The 25,180-nt window shown below is 31.5% G+C and overlaps 1 protein-coding gene across 1 annotated transcript; it reads right to left on the reverse strand.

The window, feature by feature from the left end:
- LOC105155662 (probable 1-deoxy-D-xylulose-5-phosphate synthase 2, chloroplastic) lies at nucleotides 6,097-12,365 on the reverse strand. Its single transcript, XM_011071576.2, has 10 exons — nucleotides 12,153-12,365; nucleotides 11,897-12,055; nucleotides 10,448-10,612; nucleotides 10,049-10,199; nucleotides 8,364-8,635; nucleotides 7,999-8,272; nucleotides 7,608-7,915; nucleotides 7,231-7,512; nucleotides 6,774-7,058; nucleotides 6,097-6,535 (listed from the first exon to the last, which is right to left on the reverse strand). The coding sequence occupies exons 1-10, from the start codon at nucleotides 12,261-12,263 to the stop codon at nucleotides 6,398-6,400; spliced, it is 2,145 nt and encodes a 714-aa protein (XP_011069878.1). The 5' UTR covers nucleotides 12,264-12,365; the 3' UTR covers nucleotides 6,097-6,397.

Below are 25,180 nucleotides of genomic sequence, written 5' to 3' on the forward strand. Positions count from 1 at the left end.
TCTCTCTCTCTCTCTCTCTCTCTCTCTCTCTCTCTCTCTCTCTCTCTCTCTCTCTCTCTCTCTCTCTCTAAGCTACTTTTAGCTCACTCTTTGCACTCTACACTAATTTCATCATTTCATATCATATTCAACTATTATTATCACATTGATTCAAGTTTTCATTATCATTTTTTCGGTAAGAACATTACTGACTTAAATATCGGAGTGCTAAACTCTCCGTTTTGTAGCCTACTCCTTCAACTATCATAGTATTGTTGGATATCGTTATGTCTCAATAATATTTATTCATGCATATTTAAAGTTAATAAGAATTGTGAGAAAGAATATTAGTCGTGGTCTGTTGGGTATAAACCCCGCAGAGGAAGCTCGTAAATCCTTCACTCAACTATTACAGATTTAGGGGGTTTTGAATGCTTAAATAATACAATGATAATAATAATTACAGAAACAAAATAAAACGAATAAAAAATGTCAGCTCAGGGAGCCAAAGATCCGAGGTGGTCGACACGGCCACAAGAAGGTCGACAACCACAACCACTCACGGTTGCTCCTTTCTAACCAAGAGAATACACCACTAGTTCACACAGAAGTTAGCCACAAAGGATTAAACTAACCACTAAGGATTTTCACAAAGAGATTTAAGAACACAAGGATTTTTCTCTTATGTATTTTTCGGGTTAAAGAAACGAGAGGGAGGAGAGATATTTATAGTGACAAGAGAGGATGAAAATGGTGGTGGTCAATATTCCCAACACCATTGGGAAGCAATTGTTGAAGGATTCAAGGAGACAGATTTGAATGAAGAAGAGAGACCGCGGCTTTAGAGAGAGGGAGAAATAGACAAAAGGCTACTTCATATGAGAGAAAGAGAGAGATGAGTGAAAATAATTTAGGGCTATTTTTTGGGTTAAAAGCTAATTGGGTCGAGTTATGGGCATGGTGTTGGACTGGGTCATGAGTTGGATGAGTGGGCCTTGGTGATTAATAAGAGTCATGCAAGTAAGTGGTGGGTTTTGGGCCTCCCATTATTGGTCATGGGCCAAATATTTTTTTTACATTCTCTACCTTGGAACAGGACCCGATTGGGAACCTAGCCAAAAGCCGAATCTTTGGCATTCATTATAGCTGAGGACTTTTACCTGGGAAAAAGATGTTAGTAACATGATATAACAAAGTATAACACTCAGCTCAATTAGCATTTTTAAAAATTTACAACAATTAACACTAAGTTAATTTCAAATGAAACTAAGCTATAGCATATTGCCACCAAGGCACAACTAGCCATCCACTAAAGCACAACCAACCATCCACCAAGGCACACAAAGAATCAACAAGCCACCAAGGCTACATCAAACAACTATTTAGATTTTTTCAGCCACTTAGGCTAATGTACGCAACCATATAGGAGAAAACGGCCACCAAGGCATGCAAAGACTCAACTAGCCACAAAGGCTCAACAAACCACCTAGGTTTAACCAATCACTTAGGCATATTTCACGAAGACCCAATTAGCCACTTAGGCATACACATATGGCCACTAAGGCACAATCACACAACCACATAGATAAAAATCGTGACCAAAGCAATATCACACAACCACCTAGGTTCATTCATACAGCCACTAAGGCTAAATTAAATATCCATATAGGCTTATTTTCAAAAACATTTAGCCACTTAGGCTAATGACATAAAGACTAACAATACTCACGAAGGAACATTACTTAATGCACTAAGCATTAATTTTACTCACAACACAAGTGTACATAGCGATCATTTTCACAAAGCCAAAAAAAACATATTCTTCAATCATAATGCACTTAGCGTTAAATTATCATGTAGCATTCACGAAGCAAGAAAATCAAGAATTCCCAAGCCAAATCTCGACCAGATACCTGCGATCTCAAGGGTCCAGCCAAGTGAGTGGTTTGACAGGGAGATCGGGGAATCGGCCAACAATAATATATCACAGAAATTTGAGAGCACGATTACAGCGGTAAATAGCCACAAATAGAGGCAGAATAATAGACTATCAGAGGCCAAAAAAACGGCTAAACTACAAAAAAATTTCAGAAATTTCTCGAAGATTTTCTGTCGAGTAGCAGTGAAAAATACAGTAGCAAAACAACAACTAAAGACTACAGATATAGACAGCAAAACAGCAACTAAAAAACAGCAACAAACAGCAGATTGATGGTTTAAAAACAACAAAACAACAATTTTCAGCAACCCTTTTTTCGCCAAAAGCAGTGGAAAATCAACAACAAAATAGCAATAGACATACTAATTTCCACATAAATGAATACTCAAAATTCTCCAATTTCCTTTGCTTTCGAACTGCATATTAAAATTGCATAATGTTCTTTACTTCTAAACAAATATCACATTAATGAAAAACATTACTACTCTTGCAACCATTTTTCTGTCAACAAATAACTCCACCATCACTAAAAAGATGCATAAAAAAAAAGAAATTCAGACAGTCAATATTATGCCAAAAAAAAAAAAAAAAACAAAAATCGCACGAAGCGGAAAAGAACAATCTTACCGGCGTCGGAGACGGAAATAGAAACTACGGCTCTAATACCACTGTTGGGTATAAACCCTGCAGCGGAAGCTAGTAAATCCCTAACTCAACTATTACAGATTTAGGGGGTTTTGAACCCTTAAATAATACAAGCCAATAATATTATGGTAATAATAATTACAGAAGTCAAATAAGCGAATAAAGAATGTCAGCTCAGGGAGCCAAAGATTCGAGGCGGTTGACGCGGCTACAAGAAGGCCGACAACTACAACAACTCACGGTTGCTCATTTTTCACCAAGAGAATACACCACTAGTTCACAAAGAACTTAGCCAAAAAGGATTAAACTAACCACTAGGAATTTTCACAAAGAGATTTAAGAAAATAAGGAATTTTCTCTTATGTATTTTTCAGGTTAAAGAAATGAGAGGGAGGAGAGATATTTATAGTGACAAGAGAGGATGAAAATGGTGGTGGTCAATCTTCCCAACACCATTGGGAAGCCATTGTTGAAAGATTCAAGAACACGGATTTGAATGAAGAAGAGAGACCGCGGCTTGAGAGAGAGGGAGAAAAAGAGAAACGGCTGCTTCATCTGAGAGAAAGAGAGAGATAAGTGAAAATGATTTAGGTTTATTTTTGGAGTTAAAAGCTAATCGGGCCAGGTTATGGGTATGAGTTGGATCGGGTCATGGGTTGAATGAGTGGGCGTTAGTGATTAATAAGAGCCATCCAAGTAAGCAGTGGGTTTTGGGCCTCCCATTAATGGTCATGACTAAATATTTTTTACATGATCAATTAATTATTTTATTTTATTTTTCTTTGTCATTAATTGAATAAATATAATAAATATATAAATTGCGCGTACACATTGAGTGTGCTTCTATAGCTAATTACAACAGAAGCCAACACGTAAAATATTTATACCAAAACATTGGTAAAATATATGAATTTAAATATAATGTAGGTTAAACTCCGCATTCTGACACGTTGCTCTCTTCACTTTGTTTCATATTAACCGAATTTTTTGTATTTTAATTTACACTTAAAAAATTTATGCTCGTGGGACGAGGCATCGTATGCGACGACGGCTAATTTTAAATGTATAAAAGATAAATAAAATATGAATTTTTGGATTATATGTTTTGGAATTTGACAAAAAGATAGTATGCTGAGAGTAAGGAGCATTATTTATATTGTTATTTTAAAAATATTTTGAAAAATATACTTAATTTGAACTTTAAGAAATTTTTAAAAAATATATTGTTATAAAGATATGTAATGAATTGATAATTTTTTTATAAAGTGACTATTTTGAATAAAACTTTCAAGGAATATGTTGATAAGAAAAAGCAAAAGATAATTAGTATATTAGTTAAAAAGATAATTAATTACCAAATTAACATACCTAATTACAAACATTATAATTAAATATAAATATTTTCACGGAAATTACACTAATATGTAGATAGGCAAAATCACATTCTCTTTTGTCCCGTAATTATAGGTCGCTAGTATTTTTTTATCATGTGAATTACTTTATGTATATATTTAGCTATTTCTTTATCAATTTGTAGATATAGAGAGCAACTGCCGTTATCAATTTGATGAAAATCCCTCAAGAGCCCTCGAATTGAAAAAAAAAACCACATATGGGACTCAATGTGTGAATTTGTTTGAGTGTGGAACCAAAATTAGAAACAGGTCCATTTATGGGACCAAAAATGTAATTTACCCGCAAAATTATATTTTCTTTTGTCCTGTAATTATAGGTCGCTAGTATTTTTGATCATGTGAATTACTTTATGTATATATTTAGCTATTTCTTTATCAATTTGTAGATATAGAGAGCAATTGCCGTTATCAATTTGACGGAAATCCCTCAATAGTCCTCAAATTGAAAAAAAAAAAAAAAAAAACTACATATGGGACTCAATGTGTTGACGGAAATCCCTCAATAGTCCTCAAATTGAAAAAAAAAAAAAAAAAACTACATATGGGACTCAATGTGTGAATTTGTTTGAGTGTGGAATCAAAATTAGAAACATGTTCATTTATGAGACCAAACATATAATTTACCCGCAAAATTACATTTTTTTTTTGTCCTGTAATTATAGGTCGCTAGTATTTTTTATCATGTGACTTACTTTATGTATATTTAGCTATTTCTTTATAATGAATTTAGTCATTAACATCTCATATTTAATCATTTTTTAACAAATTTAGTCATGTATTGATAGTTTTATATTCTTCATATTGAAATAGATCTCATCTTTGATGTAACACAGTTGATATTCAGAATTAAATTCATCCAAAACAAAAAACTATATATATATAAATAAAATAAATTACAAAAACAAAAGTCTTACAATATATAATTACATGACAAAAAAATATAATTTTGCCTCAATATATATTTTGGTTGCAATTTTGGGCTTCAGAGACTATGGCAACAAGATGAAACATTTGGGCTCTGAATTTATGACAAATATTGCCCACTAACTTTATGAGAAACGATGTGGGCGCCAACAATATTGCCACACAAATAATTTATAGACGTTGCAAGACATTACAAATATATATATATATATATATGCTATTATAATGATTGTCGTTTGAAAATTATAATAAATTAAATTATTTATTATGATAAAATAAAAGCAGTAAAAATAAATAAATTTTGACTATGAAATCAATATTTATCGTGATTTTAGCTGAGGACAAAATATTTGTCATGTTCATTTCAAGAGATTATGTCAACAACTATAAAATTAGAAATGAGAGTAAATTTATTGATAATTAGCAATAAATGCAGCAATGACTAATAATTTTAAAGTTAACATTTAGAAATAAAATATTTTCTCACTACAATTATAAAGAAACTTTAATATTGCCAAACTTCGTAGCTGGCCTTAACAGAAAAATTAATTATTTTTCGAAAATTTTTTACTAATAATATTTTCGGTAGTAAAATTTCTAACAATATCAGCAACAAAGAAAAAAAAGGATGCTATAATCAGCATTAAGCTGCTTACAAAGTAAATATTTTTCTTGTTAATATTGTCGCTAATGTAAATTAGTGACGAATTCTAGTATTTTATAAGGAATTTGTGTTGTCGCTTATAACATTATTTCTTATAGTGGTATTAATCATGGTTTGCAAAGTTTGGTCCTAAATAGGCAATGCACTTATAATTACAACACTAGAAGAAAAGTTAGTATTGCATACGATTTTAACAATAGATTAATGCTATGGTACATAACTGTTATTAACTATGGTTAAAGAAAAATCGATGCACAAATTTAATTTATACATCATGAAAATTATTTTTGCCGACATACTCGCAAAAATAACACTTGAACAAATATTGCGTGACCATTGTCAATAATTCTTTTTAGTACGACTATTAATTTTTATTTATGACAATTAGCTATGGTACAATGTTATTATTTTTGTAGTGCTACTACAACCTCATATGACTGTACTTTTAATTTTAGATATATTAATATAATTAAATTTAATTTTAAAAGTTGTCGATATAAATTATCCAAGAAAAACATGACTTGAACATATATAAAAAAAATGGATATGATTATTCTTCCCACTTACATAACCCAAATTCAAGAATCAAGACAACTTTCTTTCTGCAGAACAATATATCACAACGTTTTCCACCGAATAAAACTATAAATTATTACATGATCTATTTCTCTTATTTCTTCTTTCAGGAAAGTAAATCAAGACAAACTTCCCCTCATGGATTTGGTCTTCTCATGACCAACCTATCTCCATATGTACAAGATGTATAAAACGAGAGTCCCTGTGGAGACTATCCTCTTAGTTCCATCCAGGTAATTATTACAGGTTCAGCAACTAGAAACTGTCCTTTCCCTCGCCAATTAGTGACAAAACAGTGCCCGCAATGTGCTTTGGGCTGAGCCCAGCTTCATCAATCTGGTCACTTTGAGCCCCGTGGTCGATATATCTGTCAGGGAGCGTCATCGGCCTCCACTGCACCATGAAAAGCAAGAAACAAGTACAGGTTAGGATGATACAAAAATAGAATGTCTGATTTTGTGTAATTGCGTACTTTTGTCCAATTTTTTCGTGACGTTTGCTGGAGTTAAACGAACTACCTATCCTAAATAAGAACGTATTACATTAGCGGTTTTCCTATCTTGTTTATCGAGACTTGTTGCTTGTCGTTCTTGATTTCTGACAGTATATGCTCAAGTGTAGAAGCTTTTACCTTAAGGTTTCCGTCTAGCAGCCCATTCAAGCATAAGAAATGAGAAACATGGGTACTGAATCCTCCAATGGATCCTTCTTCAACAGTAATTAGAACCTCATGCTCTTGAGCCAACTGCTTGATCAGGTCTCCGTCGAGAGGCTTGCAGAATCTTGCATCGGCCACAGTGACATATATGCCATGATGTTGAAGAAGCTCGGCTGCTGCTAAACAGTTTTGAGTTATTGTTCCAAAACCTAAAATGGCCACTCTATTTCCTGCCCTTAACACCTTGCCCTTTCCAATCTGTGTGGAACAAAAGGTGAGTGAGAATTCAGACAATCATGTAATGAGCCTCAGGTCAGATGTTTGTAATTTCGGAAGAGAAGGATGTAGTCTGTAATTATACTAATTGCCAGGAATGGTCGGAGTAATTTCAGTGATTGTTATTGATAAGAAAATTTAGAAGGCCAAATACCTCCAGAGGAGTTCCTTTATTGCCTGGCGGGAGAACAGCGCCAACGCCGTTTCCTCTAGGGTATCTGATGCAACTAGGCCGATCATCAATCGTTGCAGCTGTTGCGATCATGTGCATGAGCTCCGCCTCATCTGATGGAGCCATGACCACCATATTTGGCAAACAAGCCATGTATGTTGTGTCAAACGCTCCGCAATGGGTCGGACCATCTGCACCGACCAGTCCTGCCCTGTCCATAACAAATCTCACAGGAAGTTTTTGAAGGTCCACATCATGAACAACCTGCACTCGTTATTTTGATCTCTAATAAGATTCTTGAAATTGTCAATTTTTTTGGTGCAAAAACGTTAAAATATAAAGTTTTGAGCTCTCTTCACCTGATCATAACCCCTCTGCAGAAATGACGAGTAAATAGCACAGAAAGGCTTGAGGCCTTCAGTTGCTAGACCAGCAGCAAACGTGACGGCGTGTTGCTCCGCAATCCCAACATCAAAACATCGGTGAGGAAAACGTTTTTGGAAAATGTTAAGGCCAGTGCCGCCTCCCATAGCAGCATGGATAGCTATTATCTTTTCATCCTGCTCTGCTTCAGCTATTAAAGAATCGGCAAAGTATTGTGTATATGACAACGTCTTCGGTTTAGACTTGATCTGTTTTCCAGTTTTAGGATCAAATTTCACCACACCTGCAAAATAAGGTCCAGACATCTCTTAGTTCCTCATACTTAAACCATTTCAGAAAGGCGTTTCGCTAGAACGGAATGCCCACCATGCATTTTGTCTGCAGCAACTTCGGCTGGAGGATATCCTCTGCCCTTTTCCGTTATTACATGAATCAGGACCGGCCCTGGAGCCGGCATCTCCTTAACTTTCTTAAATATATAGACAAGATCTTCTATACTATGGCCGTCTACGGGACCAATGTAGTAGATCCCAAGTTCCTCAAACAGGCAAGCCCCAGGTTTCCCCATCATTCCTCTTACATAAGTGTCCACCTTAGCCGCCATTACATGAGCCTGGTCTCCCATTTGCTTAGTCATCTCCTGTCAAAAGTGCAACATGCCTGAATCAGCTGATTTTACCGATGATTCTTGAAACTACATTAGAACTAGGAAACGGAAGTGTTTTTACTACCTTTGCTGCTTCACGGAGTTTGCGAAATTTCCTGCTTGCTTGTAGCTTTGTCAGGGCTTTGCTCAGAGCCCCGACAGGGGGAGCAGGGCCGTCGGCGGTTGCTGTGGGCAGCGATACTTGTTTGTTATCATTCAAGACGATGATGAGATTCGAATCCAGAAAGCCTGCGTTGTTCATTGCTTCGTATGCTTGTCCTGCTGTCATGGCTCCGTCTCCTATCACTGATATTACATGGTTGTTCTTCCCTAGTAGGTCTCTTGCTACCGCCATTCCTGACGATCGTAAATGCGAAACCAGCTTAATGAGAAGAAACTAGCAAGCACTATTTACAGGAATTTCAATCTGAAAGTCGATACTAACACTAGAAGAAATATGATTTTCATGTCGCCGCTAATTATTATAATTATAAATAAAAAATTATGGAAAATGATGTATAGTTCGTCATGATTGGACAATGATTATTAACTATTATTTCAACAGGTGCAGTCAAAACATATATCACGGCTAAAATTGTTATAAATGTTTTCATACATAGTAAATATTAAAACCATGTTAAAAATTAAGTTCTTACATATAGGTTTGTATGATCATGATTAAAATATTAATCATATAAAACTTTAAATTATAGTAATTTATGATGTCAGGAATGATTTATTCTTTTTTACTCTAATCATATTAAAGAATTAAGCTCACTCTCACATTATAGTTTGGTTTGTTAAAATTAAAATCTACATACTATTACTTATAAAAGGGCAAAATTCATTTTCATTCTTGATTTGTCAAACCAACTTTAAAATCATTCATATCTTTTTAATTATCTTCAATTAGTCCCTCCAACAATTTCTCGTTATTAATTTCACAAAATTATATGATTTTTCTAATTTATTGCTCTAAATTTTATTACATTAAATCATTGTTCTAGTCCATTACATTTTAATTATATTTACAATTTAATCCCTTGCATACAAATCTATATGTAAAAAATAATATTTTTGTCAAATAGTAGTAAAGATTGCTTCTTTAATTCTAAGGTGATAAATTATTTAAATTATTATATACGTTTATATTTCACTATACATATTGTTAAAGGCAAGTGAAATTATATGGTCATTTAATTTTAAGTTGAATTTAATTTATTTAATATGTCTATATAGGATTTATTTAGTTCTTAGTTAATAAATTATTTAAATTATTGACTAGTCTTATATAATATTATATAGGAGTTCTCAAGTACAACAATATAGTCTGTGAATCAAACATATTTTATTAAAAGTTAATCTTAAAAAAACACATTACAACATATTTTTCAGAAATATGATTACAAGTTTGTTTTTATTAAGTTAAAACTTAATTCGTAAAGAACGAGTTACAAACAAATATATAAATATGGTACGAGACTAAATTATTTTGTAAATAAATACGTCATATTTAGTAGAACTATAGTATTTTTTCCAATCAAAAGTATATTTTGACAAAAATAATTTCTTAAATATAAAAGTATTTTGACAAAAATATTAATTTCTGATAAAATATTTTTTTTCTTTTATATATTGAACCACAGCATTATTTTTCAAACTGAAATTAAATAATATTCCACCCATGTCAAAATACAACTCACCTTGATGATATTTTTTTAATTAAAAATGTTAGGTAAAGAAAAAATTGCAAAAAAGAAATATACTCACCTAGACCAGCAGAAATACTAGTTGAACTGTGACCAACTCCGAAGGCATCGTGTGCGCTTTCCTCCCTTTTCGGGAACCCCGCCAGCCCGGACGTCTGTCGGATTGTATGCATTCTCGACCTTCTTCCTGTCAAAATCTTGTGCGGATACGCCTGTCGGTCCACACTTTCTTAGATATAATTACACACAAAAAAAAAAATGCATATATATAATTATATATATACATATTGTATAATATATTTATCGTGTTATTTATATATAATTAAAAAAAATGAACAATTACTTTATAGGTGTATTGCATTTATCATGTAATTGATATAATTTAATCAAATATAAATAAATAAGAACTTTCATCGTAAAATGTAATAAAATTAAAGAGAAAAAAACAAGAATGTTGTACCTGGTGACCCACATCCCATATAATTTTATCCTCAGGTGTGTTGAAAACGTGGTGAAGTGCAACAGTGAGCTCCGAAACGCCGAGGCTGGAACTTAGATGCCCTCCTGTCTTGGACACCGTATACACTATCTCTTCCCTTAGTTCGTCCGACAATCTTTCTAGTTCCTACGAGGCCAAAATATTGCTTTTAACTGATTTGTTTAAGCTTACAAGAAAACAATGATTAAATACTTTATACATTGTTTTTCTTTCTAACATGGAAAACAATGTCCCGTCCCTGATGTTTAAACATTGTGCGTACGTCCATATATACTTGAGTGATTTTTGCGGGGAAAAATACAATTTACTCCCTTTAATATTGTAAATGTGCAAATTACCTTTTTTATAAGGAAAAAATAGTCATTTACTCTCTTATTTTTAAAAATACAGTAATTTATCCGCTTGTATTTTTTAAAATAAAGTAATTTACCCTTATGTCTAGGGAGATAAATTGCTTCATTTTAATAGATATAGGGGAGTAAATTGCTACTTTTTTTATAGGAATAATTTGACAATTAGACAATATTACGGGAGTAAATTGCATTAAATCTGACTTTAGCTTAACAGCAACAAATTGACTTAATAACCCTCCAAGTAAATCAGATATCGAGTAATTTAAGAGACGTCTCCATCCATCTGAAAATGAGCTGACTTTTGAGAGTCTATTTAAGTAGTCCTACATATCAACCTCATCCCCGTTTAATTACTTGAATCTTGGTGATTTAATAGGTATGTGGATACCAAATAATTGCCTCATGTTGGCATCTCAAAATTATACATATCAATATTACATCTACGTGTCATAATTGTTTCACTGTTCATAATTGTTTAATCGAACGCTGTCTGATTTAAATACTGAAGAATTTTAATTGAGAAAAAAATGAATTTACAATGTTTATTGCCTCAAAATTTCATCTTTATCAAGTCAAGTTTTACCTTCATATTCATCCTGATCAAGAATTTTCTCTACTTCATTTATGTTGTATAAATTGCAGAACGGCGCTTTCACATATGTCCAACAATTTACACTTTTTTTACAATTTTGTCCTATTATTATAGCATTCATCATATTTAGTCCCATAAGCTACAAAAACTTGCAATTTAGTCTCAACCATAAATTTCGTTAAATATTTAATAAAGCACGTGCAAATCATGTGCTCCCTCCATTGAATGAATTAGTCAGTTACTTAACAGAGCATTTGCAAATCATGTACTCTCTCTATTAAGGATTTAATAAAATGTCGTTAGAACTAAAATTGCAAATCTTTGTAACTTATGGGAGTAAAATGATGAGTGCTAAAATAATAGGATCAAAATCATAAAAAAAAAGTTTAAATTATGGGACGTAAATTGCAGTTGTCCTAAATAAGGTAAAAATCTGAGAGAATCCAGAGAGATTGACTAATTTACCTCAAGAGAGAGATTTTTCATATGAATGGGATAGTTTATAGTGTCCAATACTGGAGTTGAGGGCTTATCGCCACTAAAATTGAGACTTCTCGGGGTCTTCACAACACCTATGTCATCACTCGTGTTACCGTCGTGTTGAACAGCCGCAATCCCAGAAAACTGGAAATGGTGAAACAAGAAATAGTCAGTCAGCCCTGGTAAGAAGTAAGAGCAAACAACGTTAATTGAAGCAAAAACTGCATGCGGCTGTCAGAACCTTTCGCCTCTTGACAGGAAGAATGGCAGTGGAAGCAGATAACCAGCTTGAACTATCATGAGAATAAAGCAACGACAAGAAGTTGTTCTTCATAACTCCACAAGAACCCATCTCTCTCTCTCTCTCTCTCTATCTCCAAGTGAAAGAGTCTTGAGAGAGATAGAAGGTAGCTGAGGTTGTCTTGAAGGAGAAATTAAACTTACTAATGCTACAAATAAGATGTTAGATTGTGTGCCGTTTTATAGCAAACATTGACTGAGGTTAAAGAAAACATGTAAATTTTGAAAGAGTCTACCCAATCTAGCCCTTCTGGTCAATGAAACTAATTTAACATAATGATCTCACTTGCGTTTAGATCTGGTTGCTAAGCCATTCAAACTTTGAACTTTAATTAATTCTTGGCACTAGTTTGGATTATTTAGATTATCCACCATGAAAATTAGAAGAAAATCTACTATTGACTATAATTTATTGGTTATGAATCAAAATTATGATAAATGATTATTATTGACCATTGTTTAATAAAAATTTAGATTATCCACCATGAAAATTATTCTTGTCATAGTTACTTATGGGTTACTACCAAATATTTTAGTCATACTCACAAAAACTACAACCAACAATTCAATGACTATTTACTCGGATATTTTATTTTTAATCATGACAATTAATCATGTTATGTTAAATTTCTTCTAGTGCGAGCGACGTGATTGGTGTCGTTCGAAGTATTGTTCATTCTGATTTCGTATATGTCTCACGATTGAATCCTGAAAAAATTAAAAAAAAAAAAAAAACCTTTAAGCTCATAAGTTTCTCAACATTCTCGTCCGCAATCAATGAAAAATAACTGTCTACATTAATTATTTTTGTACCGTCCAAATCCGCTTAACATCAGAATAAATATTTCATATTTTTTTTCTTTTGTTAAATGTTAATCTGGAATAAAAATACAACCTACGTATGAGCTAATTAATTGAGGAAATAATTCATAGAGCCCGCCAAGGAGGAAAATAGCGACGGCTGTCAAAATTGAGACGGGTTTATCCACGTCCTTATCCTCAATAACATAGAAATTAATGCGTTTAAATCGAGAGAACCGGCTGATCCACGAGTCGGATGTCTTCTCCCCCCTTTGGCCGCAGGAACTAATTGCTAGGACTTGAAAGCTACCCAACCTTCTCATGTTTCAAGGAGAGGAAAACGTTTTGGAGTTTTTCACATTGATATCAAATGGGACAACCTCATTAATGACCAGCAGTAGGAGGATGTTCCATGCGTGTTATATAATGGGATAATTACACTCTCCTTTGTTAAAGTTTTTTGGTGTAATTACACATAAATCTCGTATGGTTTAAGAAATTATATTTAGTACTTCTAAAGTTTACTTTAGTCAAAAATTTATCAAATTTACTTATATGAACAAAAAAACTCAGAAATAACCTATATTTACCCTAGATTGACTTAAAATATTGATTTATTGCAGGTCAGATAAATCTTATTATAACCAAATGACCCTCATACGTGTTCATGCGTTCATGCGCATTGGAAGGTTATCCACTATTTTAAGGATAGTTTAGTCGTGAAAAAAAAAAATAGTTTGACTTGCAATAAGTCAATCGAGGGTAAATATCAATTTTCATTCAAATTCGTTTGTTAATATCAACAAATTCACAGAATTTTGACTAATGGAGTACCTATTTGTTAGACGAAAGCAAATATTATAGGTACTAAATGTAATTTTTCAAATCATAGAGAGTTTACGTCTAATTTCACCAAATCTCAGAAAAGGGAAGTGTAATTATCCCTTATATAATCAAAACTTTTATTATACTTATTTAATTATCTAAAAGAGAAATAAAATGAACTGAAGTAATTTATTAGAAGTATTGAAATATTTTAATTTTAAATAAACACGACAGAAAAGCGTTCGTAAAATCAACTGAACGGCGAAAATGTTATTTCGTGAAAAAAAAAATACATGTATTTAAGAGTATTTCTGTCCAAATACATTTTGAAATCAAAATTAATTAGTTTAAGATCTTCACACTTAACAAAGTATAAATATTTGCTTTGAGGAGTAATTCCAATTTAGGGAAACTACTCTAGTAATCTTGTATATTAATTTTTAAGAGTAAATTACAATAATTTTTCTTAAAGTTTGGTATAATTACGAATATTTTCATGTTTGAAAAATTATCAATATATACCCTCTTTATTTTAACAGTCGTCTAACAATTAGCCCAATCCGTTAGATTTTCATCCATTTTTTTATGTTGAACTGACAAAAATGCCTTTGTGTATTAAAAATTATATATATTTTTTTACAAAATTTTTGATTTTATTATGGACTAAGTGAATATTTTTTTTATAATCTTTAAAATTTTTCATCCATCCCATTTGATTTTTTTTATAAGTTTTTAATTTTTTTTTTAAAAAAAAAATACTATAAAGGCAAAGTTGGTAATTTCATACCCCATCCAAGAATTACATAATTTCACAAACAACGGTTATGATACCTCAACACTAATTTTATTATTATGCCAATAATGCCTCTTAATTTGATTTTCTTTTTTTCTCATTGTTGGTTTCTTTCTTTCTTTTCTTAGAAAGTTTATATATAATTTTTCTTATTCAAAATATATTTTAAAATATAAAATATTATTTATTATATACACACAGAGACGACGTGTCCAGACAGACTATATATATATATAGAGTAAATTCAAAAAGAATTGATTTATTTAACAATATTATCTGAACAAATAGCATTTGCAGAATGCAGTAGGGCCAGTACCAGTAGTGGCCTCACGTTACTAAAATCTATTTAAGCAGATTTAAAATGTCACAATAGAAAAATAGCAAAAAATGCATACTTGAATTATGTTGGTTGGATTATTTATATTGATAATATTCCACTCCAACAATCATATTAAAATGATGTTATAGATATATACTTAATTGATGTATAGGAGGAGATCTGTAGCTTACTATTTAATTTTTATTATCAATTATTTTATGATAAATTACGTTTTGCCATTCGAACTATACACGCTTTTGTATTTTGTCATCCAAACTCTTTTTATGTTAACTTACCATCTCAACTTTGCAAAATTTGCGCTTTGCCATTTATGACGATTTTTTGATTAATTTTTCTGTGGAAAAAACATCACATGTACCACACGTGTGAAGTGCAATGTACGGATAAAATATCACATGTGCAATACCTGTGACCAAAGAATTGAGATTTTATTTAATAATGTTCTTGATTTGAGTTTCAATTATTTGAAAGATCCTATAAAATATGAGTTTCTATCTTTGTGGCCTCTCTAAATTGCAGCCCCCTATTTCTATTACATTTTATTATTTTGAAAATATTAATTCTAACATATATATTTGTATTACTCTATATATCTAATTTATATTACAAAAAAAAATCTTTATATATTAACATGTTATTTATAACTATATTAAAAAATCTAAATAATATAAGTTGTACTAATGCAAGTATCAAACTTATATAATTCCGGTAAATGTAAATTTCATTAAATAAATGGTAGTGTATTGGTACAATACAACATGAAAGGCTAGACAGTCACCTCGACAGGCCAAGGGATCCGCCATAAATGAAAAAGTGCACAAGTTCCTAAAATTATACAATTCGACATTAGTAATTAAGCCCACATTATTTGTCATAATACTTAAATATTATATATAGTAACATATTATTTGATTCTATAAAGAATAATATAGAAATAAGCTAAGACATCACCCCAATGAACAAATAATCGGAATTATTGATTCATCAAATGAATAAACTATATTATTTTGAAAGAAATTAAATCAATAATGAATAGTATTCTGAAAGCTGTACATGTAACAGAGTAGGGAGGGAAAAGTTATTATCCTATAACCTATATTGCTAACTTTTATATTGTATTTTAATTTTATTTGAACTCCTATAAATTGAAAAAAAAATAAAAGTAAGCATAATTGATCATACTAATAATATATTAATTTAAGGGTAAGTTACAATTGTTTTCTCTAAGAATTTGTCATAATTACGAATATCTGCTCATTATTTAAAAAATTAAAAATACTCCTATTAAATGGAAAATAATTATGTAGTTCTTAAATAATGAGGTGAAATTATTAATTTATCCTTGCTTTATTTTTAAAAAATATTTGAAAATATGTACAAAAAAATATGAAGGTGAATAAAGTAAATAATCCATACAGCATATTAGTCAGTAAAATTATTTTAGAAAATTCTAAAAAATACTTAAAATTATATAATTCAAAAAGGTATTTTAGTCAGTTCAAACATAATGGAGATAAAAATATGGCTCGTTGTTAGACCGACGTTAAAACTAAAGGGGCATTTGTAACTATATCGAATTTCAAAGAAAGTGAGTATAATTTATCCTATAATATAACAAAATACTATAATATATTCATATCAATTCAAGAATCAAACTTATGTTTTGATCAATATCGATGAGCTCATGTTCAAACTTATACGAATTTTGTACATGAACGAGCAGAATTCTGAGCTTAATATTTTAATCTGAAACGAGATGAATTTCAAATATAAAACTTATAAGCTCGATGAACTTGACATTCTTCGAATTTATCTTTACTTCCATCTAATTTTATATTTTCGATGAGTTCCTCAAACTTAAGTGTTTTAAAAGCTCTATATATGTCGTGTAGCTCAATCTATATATTTATGATCTATACTTTGTTATGTTGCATCAAAGTCGTGATAAACATTATGAAAAGTCGTATATATATGTTTATTAATTTATAACGTAGTCAGCAATTCAAACTTTATGCGCAACTCTATATTACAACTTAAGCTGTTTTTCTACGTCGAAGTCAAATGAATTTTTCTACACAAAGAATACAAAAATATAAATAATCATTAGCCTTTCATGACTGCCGTTGCAAGTGTGTATGTAAGTCAAAAAAATGTATTGAAAGTCAGAAAATTGATTATTCCCTTTTTTATTGTGTTTGGGCGTCTCAGTTTATGACTATAATGTTCGTACAGTGTAAATTTGATTAAAAAAAATATACAATTATTATATTAATATTAATAAACTGGTAAATATAATAATTTGATCATAAATTCACAGTACGATGGATTGATAATATAATTAACTCACGTTAAGTGAAACAAACACTATAAGAAAATCAATGCAATAGCAATGGATTTTTTGCAACAGATAAACCTTGCCACGACTTTGCAATGGAATTCCAAAAATTGACACTATGTTTGGTTTCATTTTTGACTTGTTTTGGAGTGTTATGTGGAAATAGAGAGAGAAAAATAAAGATAAATAAGTATGTGTTAAAGGTAGTGTGTATGTTTGGAGTTGTTTTTGGAGATAATATAAAATAAGTACGGCATGTTTTATATTGTTTAGTGTGAGACAAAATATACTATTCATTGTCAAATCATGTTTCTTTTATATATATATGTATGTATGAGTATGTATATAATTTTTTTAATTGTAGGGCCTATAATTAATGTAAACTTATTTGGACCACAAACAAATGAGGCACTATTTCAAAAGATCTCAAAACACCACAAAAACTCCCAAAATAAATTAGGCCAAATATTTACCATATTTTGGCCCATCTCTGAGATAAGCCAGAACTGAAACCAAACACTATGCGTGATTTTCATGGCAAATTCCATAGCAAAACAATAATGAAATATTGCAATGGACATTCCGCTGCAAAAATTCATTGAGAAAAATAGTCAAACTTTTGAATGACCCACTTTCGTTGCAAGTTGTTGCAAAAGTCGCATCAAACATTGTCATGGAACATATTTGTTGCTAATTTTCACAAGTTTGCAATGAATTTTCAAATTATATCCGTAGCTAATAATTTGCAACAAATACTGCATCAAAAGAAGCCGTTGCAATTTAATTAAATTTTTTGCAACGGCTTTGCAATGACTTGAAGTTACAAAATTTTCAACAAAAAAAGCAATTATCTTTGACACGCCTTCTTGGTATGTTTTTCGTTGTAAATTAAAGAGTTGAGTTTCGCAACGATTTTTGCATGGATGCAAAATCATTGTAAAGTTTGATAATAAATTTGCAACGGACATTTGATCCATTGCGATCCCTACAGGGTAGCTGGAGGCATATATTTTTTGGATGTTACATTTGTCACGGTTTTGCAATGATAATTTAATCCGTTGAAATCAGTACAATAAGGTCGGCGGCATTTAATATGGAGATATTACATTAGACGTGGACTTTGTAGTGGATTCATATTCCATTGCAATCCGTACAACACAGCTGTAATGCATTATTTACGAAATTACATTTTTACCTCAAATTTTGCAGCGAATTTGAGGGTCGTGGCAAAATTCATGGCATAATCCACTGCAAAAAGGCGAAAATAGAATACCTACACCTTTATTCATTCTTATTTTGTTATCTATTTTTTTTTTACCTATTCTTGCTTCTCATATATTTTACTATATTGTATGTTTGATCTTCTATGTGAGATTAAACTGTTTGTGATCAAGCCGGTGCAATAAATCACAAGTTTGGAGGTTTAGCTGACTTACATTAAGGTATGTACAAAAATTTTTGCTAGTGTATCTATATATAGGCATTTTAATTTTTAATTTTTTGCCTATTGTCTATGTATATATGTAATTGAATCTATATATATTTATTGGTTTTAGAATAAAAACATTGAGAGAGTTGAGAAAGTGGATGTATGAGAAAAATCTACCCTGTAAATGATATAAATTATCCATAACTTAATTAACGCTACAAAGAAAAGGCTTTTTAGGGACAAAATTTTCGAAAAAATTGCATTGCTAATAAGGATTCCGACTAAATTTTCGACCGTTTTTGGACCGATGGAAGACCGTGTAGAAAAGACATGTCAAAAAAATATTTCCGACACGATTTCCGACAAAATGAATATCTGTTGGAGTACTTATGACGATTTTCTTTCTAGAATTTTTTTATATTGTCGTCGAAAAATTTATCGATAAATTAGTCAAAAATTTGTTACGTATATTTTATCGTCGGAAATATTTTCGAAAATCATCTCAAGTTATTCTAAAAATTCCAATGAATTTGGGACACAATTCAGGACCGAATAGATCACAATTTCTGTCCCAAATTATTCTGACATAATTTGCGGTAACTGTCGTCACAAAATTCATCCCAAATATTTTTGACAATTTCCATCCCAAGATCCGTTCCAAATATTTTTTATGTTTTATATAAATTTTTTATTATTTTATAAAAAAATAAAATTTTGGGAATCATATTTTGTCCAATAGAAGTATACTTAATTAAAAAAATTAAAACAGTGTCGTTTTACAAAGCGCATAATTAAAAATTAAAATAAATCATAATCTAATGCTTCTGGCTTGTTTAAGAGCTCAGGGTAAGCAGCATTCTCGGTTTCCGGCCGCGCTGCTCCCTCGACTGGGGCATCAGTGGTTGACTGCAGCTCAAGGAATATCTGTGGTATCCCCATCTTGATGCACAATGCACTCAAGACTAACATTATTTTATCAAGCTTGGTATCAGTCGGCGAAGGAGAGATAGTAGATGAAGATGGTTGGGCTTATGTGGTCCATAGAAGACATTTTTTAACTAATTTTCTGACTGATTTCCGATCAAAACTTGTGAATCCGCTTCACTTTCCTTCCAAAACAGTCGGAAAATCCTTTATAATTTATTTTAAAAAATTAAAAAATCAAAATAATTATGTTTAGGACCCCTAAGTGTTCATCATTGAGTAATAAATTGTTATTACAACACAATTGAATAGAATATAAAAAATAATAATTTTTTCATACTTTTGCGAAACAAGAATATTAAAAATTAAATGTTACAAGTATGTTATTATAATCGATCGTCGTTACACAACATAATTCAATCAAACAATTTGATTTGAAATCCAACCATTAGATACAATCATCTTGATCCCATATTGTTTTCTTTAAGTTTCACATAAATTCGGCTTGTCAATGTAAATACGCCGTATCTAAAAAATTATGTTACTTTTCTAAGATGTACACAGAGAACATTTTTCGACTAATTTTCGATTGAAACTTGTGAATCCGTCCCATTTTCGTTCCTAAACAATCGGAAAGTACATTTTAATTTATTTTAAAAATTTAAGAAAAATAAAAATAATTATGTTTAGGACCTCTGAGTATTCATCATTGAATAATAAATTGTTATTACAACACAATTGAATAGAATATAAACAGTAATAATTCTTTTCAAGAATATGAAAATTGAACGTTACAAGTATGTTGTTATAATTAATCATTATTACACTACGTAATTCAATCGAACAAAATCCGATTTGAAATCCAATCGTTAAATATGATTATCTTGATCCCAAATTGCTTTTTCTTTAAGCTTTACATAAATCTGACTTGCTGATTTAGATACATCGTGTCTAAAAACTTATGTTACTTTTCTAGGATGAACACAGAGGACATTTTTCAACTGATTTCCGGTCGAAACATGTGAATCCGTTTCACTTTCATTCCAAAATAGTCGAAAAATACTTTTAATTTATTTCAAAAAAATTAAAACAAATCAAAATAATTAAGTTTAGGACCATTTCCTATGAATTTTGTGACGCATTTTGCGATGCAAAAATTTAGTCGTGACAACATAACAGTTGGAATTTCCAACCATCAAAATCCACCAGCAAAATCTTCTCAAATATAACATTTAGGGACGAGTTGGAAAGTCCTTTTGGAGTCTTACCATCGCAAAAAATGTTTAATCGTGACAGACTCCATTAGAAATCTCCGACGGTTTATGTGTTGTCGGAAATTCTGTCACAAGACTAAATTAATACATATTTCTCACTAAATTTGCGACGATTAGCGATGAAAGTACTTGTAAGGTTTGGACCGATCTCCAGCAGGATACAATACAGTAATTTAAAAACTATTACAGGCCTTCCTATAACAAATTATAAAAAATCTACAGAACAGGAATAATAATGCAAGAATAAACCAAAAAATTGAAGAATAAGAGAGATGAAGAACATATCATGTTTCCAGAACCAGGCTCAGAAAGCCAAGACCTCTTAGCCACTAAGGCCAAAGGCCACAACCCTTTGACACGGTTGCACAAAACTCAAAGAGCCATAGAAGGCTAAGAAGCTACAAAGGCTTACTCAGAATCCACCAAGGATGCCCACAAGGCTTTTTCAGAACCATGAAGGTTATGCATCTAAGGTTGTAAATATTTCAGAGAAGGGAGAAGAAGAAGACAGTGGATATTCAACTGATATCCCAAGAACCATTACGAACCAGCCATATAAAGAAGCTGAACCATAAATGTACCTTAACACCCATTATTGGAGAAGGAAGAGACCCAAAGGGTCATCTGAGGAAGGAGAGAACAGACGGCAGATTAAGGGCTTCAGGGTTAGGGCTAAGCAAATGAGAGAGGGGGAAGGTTAAATACACAACAGGAGGGTTAAATCTTTTAAGTGGGCTGGGTTGGTGGATAAAGAGGCCTTAGGCCTGTGAGTGTTTTGGTCATCTAATGTAAAGGCCCAGCCAGTGGTTTGGTCTTTTCATTTTCCACCTTGGTCCAAACCAAGATGGCGCATCTTATGAGCTTATCATTACTGCCTATTCATGGTTCCTGCAAAACAGAAAAGGTTAGGAGATCACAATTTATAAATTAAGAATATTGAGACATGTTCTAAAATTTTCAATTGGTAAACATTTTATACCCATATCAGCAGGATTTTCTTCAAATTTAATTTTCTCAAGATAAATTAAATCTTTATTTACAATGTGTCTAATAAAATGGTACCTAACATCTATATGTTTGGTTCTGTAATGTAAAACATGGTTTTTACACAGTTGTATACCAGACTGACTGTCAGAGAAAACAAGTTTATTGTTCAGAAAATCGATTTCAGAGATCAAGCCTTTTAGCCAGATTACTTCTTTTATTGCCTCAATAGTGGCTATATATTCTGCTTCAGTAGTTGAAAGAGTCACAAATATTTTGAAGTTGGGATTTTCAACTCACATAAGCACCACATAAGGTAAAAATATAAGTAGTAGATTTTCTGCTTTCTCTATCATTGGCATAGTTTGAATCCACATAACCTACAAGTTTAACACCATTTGGACATTTAGAAAATGTTATGCCAAGATTTTTAGTTCCATTTAAATATCTGAAAAGCCACTTAGAGCTTCCCAATGAGGAGAGCCTGGATTTGACATATATCTACTTAAACAACTTACTGCATATGCTATATCAGGCCTGGTGCTAACCATCAAGTACATGACTGATCCTATAGCATTTGAATAAGGAACATTTTTCATTTTATCTTTTTCAAAATCAGTTTTAGGAGATTTTTTGTACACAACTGAAAGTGGGCTACAATGGGTACAGAAGATGGTTTTGATTTTTCGATAGAAAATTTTTCAAGAACATTTTGAATATAAGATTTTTATTTAAGAAAATAATTGATTCCAGTATTAAATAGGTAGTCCCTTACTCCATTCCCTCCTTGTCAGTTTGAAATGGTCGGGTTGTTCTATTTCTTTCAATACTCATACCAAGTATTTTCTTAGCATCTCCTAGGTTTTTCATTTCAAAATTCTTGCATAAATTTTTCTGCAAACATTCAGTCACTAAGACAAGGGCTAGCAATTAACATGTCATCAACATACAAGACAAGAAACAAAGGCACATTGTTTTCATACTTAAAGTATAAACAAGGATCATAAGCATTGTTTTTGAAATCTAATGAGTGCATGAATTGATCGAAATTTTTATTCCATTATCTTGGAGATTGTTTAAGACCATATAATGATTTTTTAAGCAAACACACAAGATTTGGGTTTTTCTTATCAATAAAACTATAAGGTTGAGACATGTAAATTTGTTCATCCAAGTTTCCATGCAGGAAAGCAGTCTTTTACATCCATCTGTTTAAGTTCCCAGTTAAAATGGGAGCAACTAAAGCAAGCATAATTCGAACAGTAGTAAATTTAACTACAGAAGAAAAAATTTCAATGTAATCAATGCCTTCTTTACGGGTAAATCCTTTTGCTACAAGTCTAGCTTTAAATCTTTTGGCATTATTTTCTTTGATTTTGAAAACCCATTTGCAGTCTATTATAGAAATATTTTTAGGTCTAGTAACCAGAACCCATGTTTTATTTTCTTTTAATGCTTTTATTTCCTTATTCATAGCAGAAAACCATTCTTTAAAATTAGAGCTTTCAATGGCCTCTTCATAAGAGGTTGTTTCTAAGTTTTCATTATTTAGAGCTAGATGATAATCTTTAAGCGTAGAAGGATTCCTTCGTTCCCTAGTTCTCTATCTCTAACTAGTTGGTTATCATTTTCATTTTCTTCTAAATTTTCATTTTTATCTTGATTTTCTTCTCTATTTTCTATTTCTACCCCTTGTTGGTTATCCATATTACTAGGTTCCACCTTATTAAAGGTGCTTTCAATATTATAATTCTCAGTGTTCTTAGAAGAGGTATTCAAACATGGCATTTCAAATTCATTAAATATTACATCTCTACTGATTACTACTTTGAAACCAGGTTGGTTTCTTAGACACACTAGGTAGATAACTAATAAATACACATTTTTGGGATTTAGGATCAAGTTTATCACCATTAACTAAACAGAAAGCAGAGCACCCAAAAATACAAAGAGAAGAAAAATCAACATCAGATTTTGACCATACTTTTTCAGGAATATCACCAAATAAAGGCACAGAAGGTGAACGATTAATCAAATAAGTTGCAGTTAAAAGAGCCTCACCCCATAAAGTTTTTCGTAATTCTAAACTGATTAACAGACATCTAACCTTATTTAACAGAGTTCTATTCATACGTTCAGCTACACCATTCCGCTGAGAGGTGTAGGGAGTGGTCTTATGTCTTTTTATATCATATTTATCACATAGTTCAGTAAATTATTTATTACAAAACTCAAGTCCATTATCAGTTCTTAAAGCTTTAAGCTTTTTACCAGTTTGATTTTCAATAAGGATTTTTCAATTCTGAAAATTTTCAAAAACCTCAGATTTTTGTTTCATAAGAAACGAAAACACTTTTCTAGAAAAATTATCTATGATAGAGAGAAAATATTTATTCCCACCATGAGTTTCAATATTAGCAGGTCCCGATACATCTGCATGCACATAGTCTGAAGTGCAATTTGAAGAAGTGGGAACAGGATAAGAAGGGGAAGGAAAGTGCACTTTGTGTTGTTTTCCTAATATGCATTCATCACAAAAATTTAAAGCAGAAAACCATTTTTATGTAATAATTCAAGTCCTTTTAATCTAATATGGCCAAGTTTCTTATGCCATAGGTAAGACTTATTTTCCGTAAAAACATTTCCTGAAAAGGAATCATATTTTACAATGCAAAATATAGGTTTCTTTTTTTAATAGCTTTGAAAATGGTTAGGGAACCCTTTTGTATTTTTATGACCCCCTTACCTCATATCCCTTCCAACCCTTCTTCCTCTAGGGTTGAACATGATATCAAGTTATGGGCAAGGTCAGGGACATACCCAACATTTTTAAGGGTAATTTTTGAACCATTTTCAAAGGTAAGACATACATCACCAAAACCAAGAACATCACACAATTTCTGATTAGCCATTGAAACAGAACTTAATTTTTCATGTCTATAATTCATCAGAATTTCTTTATAAGGAGTCATATGGAAAGTACATCCAGAATCAACAAGCCATTCAAATTCATTCAAGGAATTTTTATTTGATTCTTTTTAGGTTTCTTACAATCTTTAATAATATGACTCCTTCCTCCACAGTTATAACACCTATAGTCCTTTTTAGTGTTTTGTTTTTCATCATTCCTTTTATTTTTGTTATTATTATTATGATATATAGTCCTAGATAGACTTCTACCCCTGCTTCTACTACGACTCTTACTATACTTCCTGAATTGAAAATTGTTATTGTCATTCCTAGATTTAGGTCTACCCCTTACGA

The sequence above is a fragment of the Sesamum indicum genome, linkage group LG2 (genome assembly GCF_000512975.1).
Source record: "Sesamum indicum cultivar Zhongzhi No. 13 linkage group LG2, S_indicum_v1.0, whole genome shotgun sequence".
Lineage (NCBI taxonomy): Eukaryota > Viridiplantae > Streptophyta > Magnoliopsida > Lamiales > Pedaliaceae > Sesamum > Sesamum indicum.

What these genes read in the sequence shown, in the direction of transcription:
- LOC105155662 (XM_011071576.2), bottom strand. Translation starts at nt 12,263, where the DNA reads ATGGGTTCTTGTGGAGTTATGAAGAACAACTTCTTGTCGTTGCTTTAT. An exon ending in TATGGGATGTGGGTCACCAG is followed by an intron (nt 10,200 to 10,447) that starts GTACAACATTCT and finishes GTGGACCGACAG; the next exon opens with GCGTATCCGCACAAGATTTT. An exon ending in AACTCCGTGAAGCAGCAAAG is followed by an intron (nt 8,273 to 8,363) that starts GTAGTAAAAACA and finishes CACTTTTGACAG; the next exon opens with GAGATGACTAAGCAAATGGG.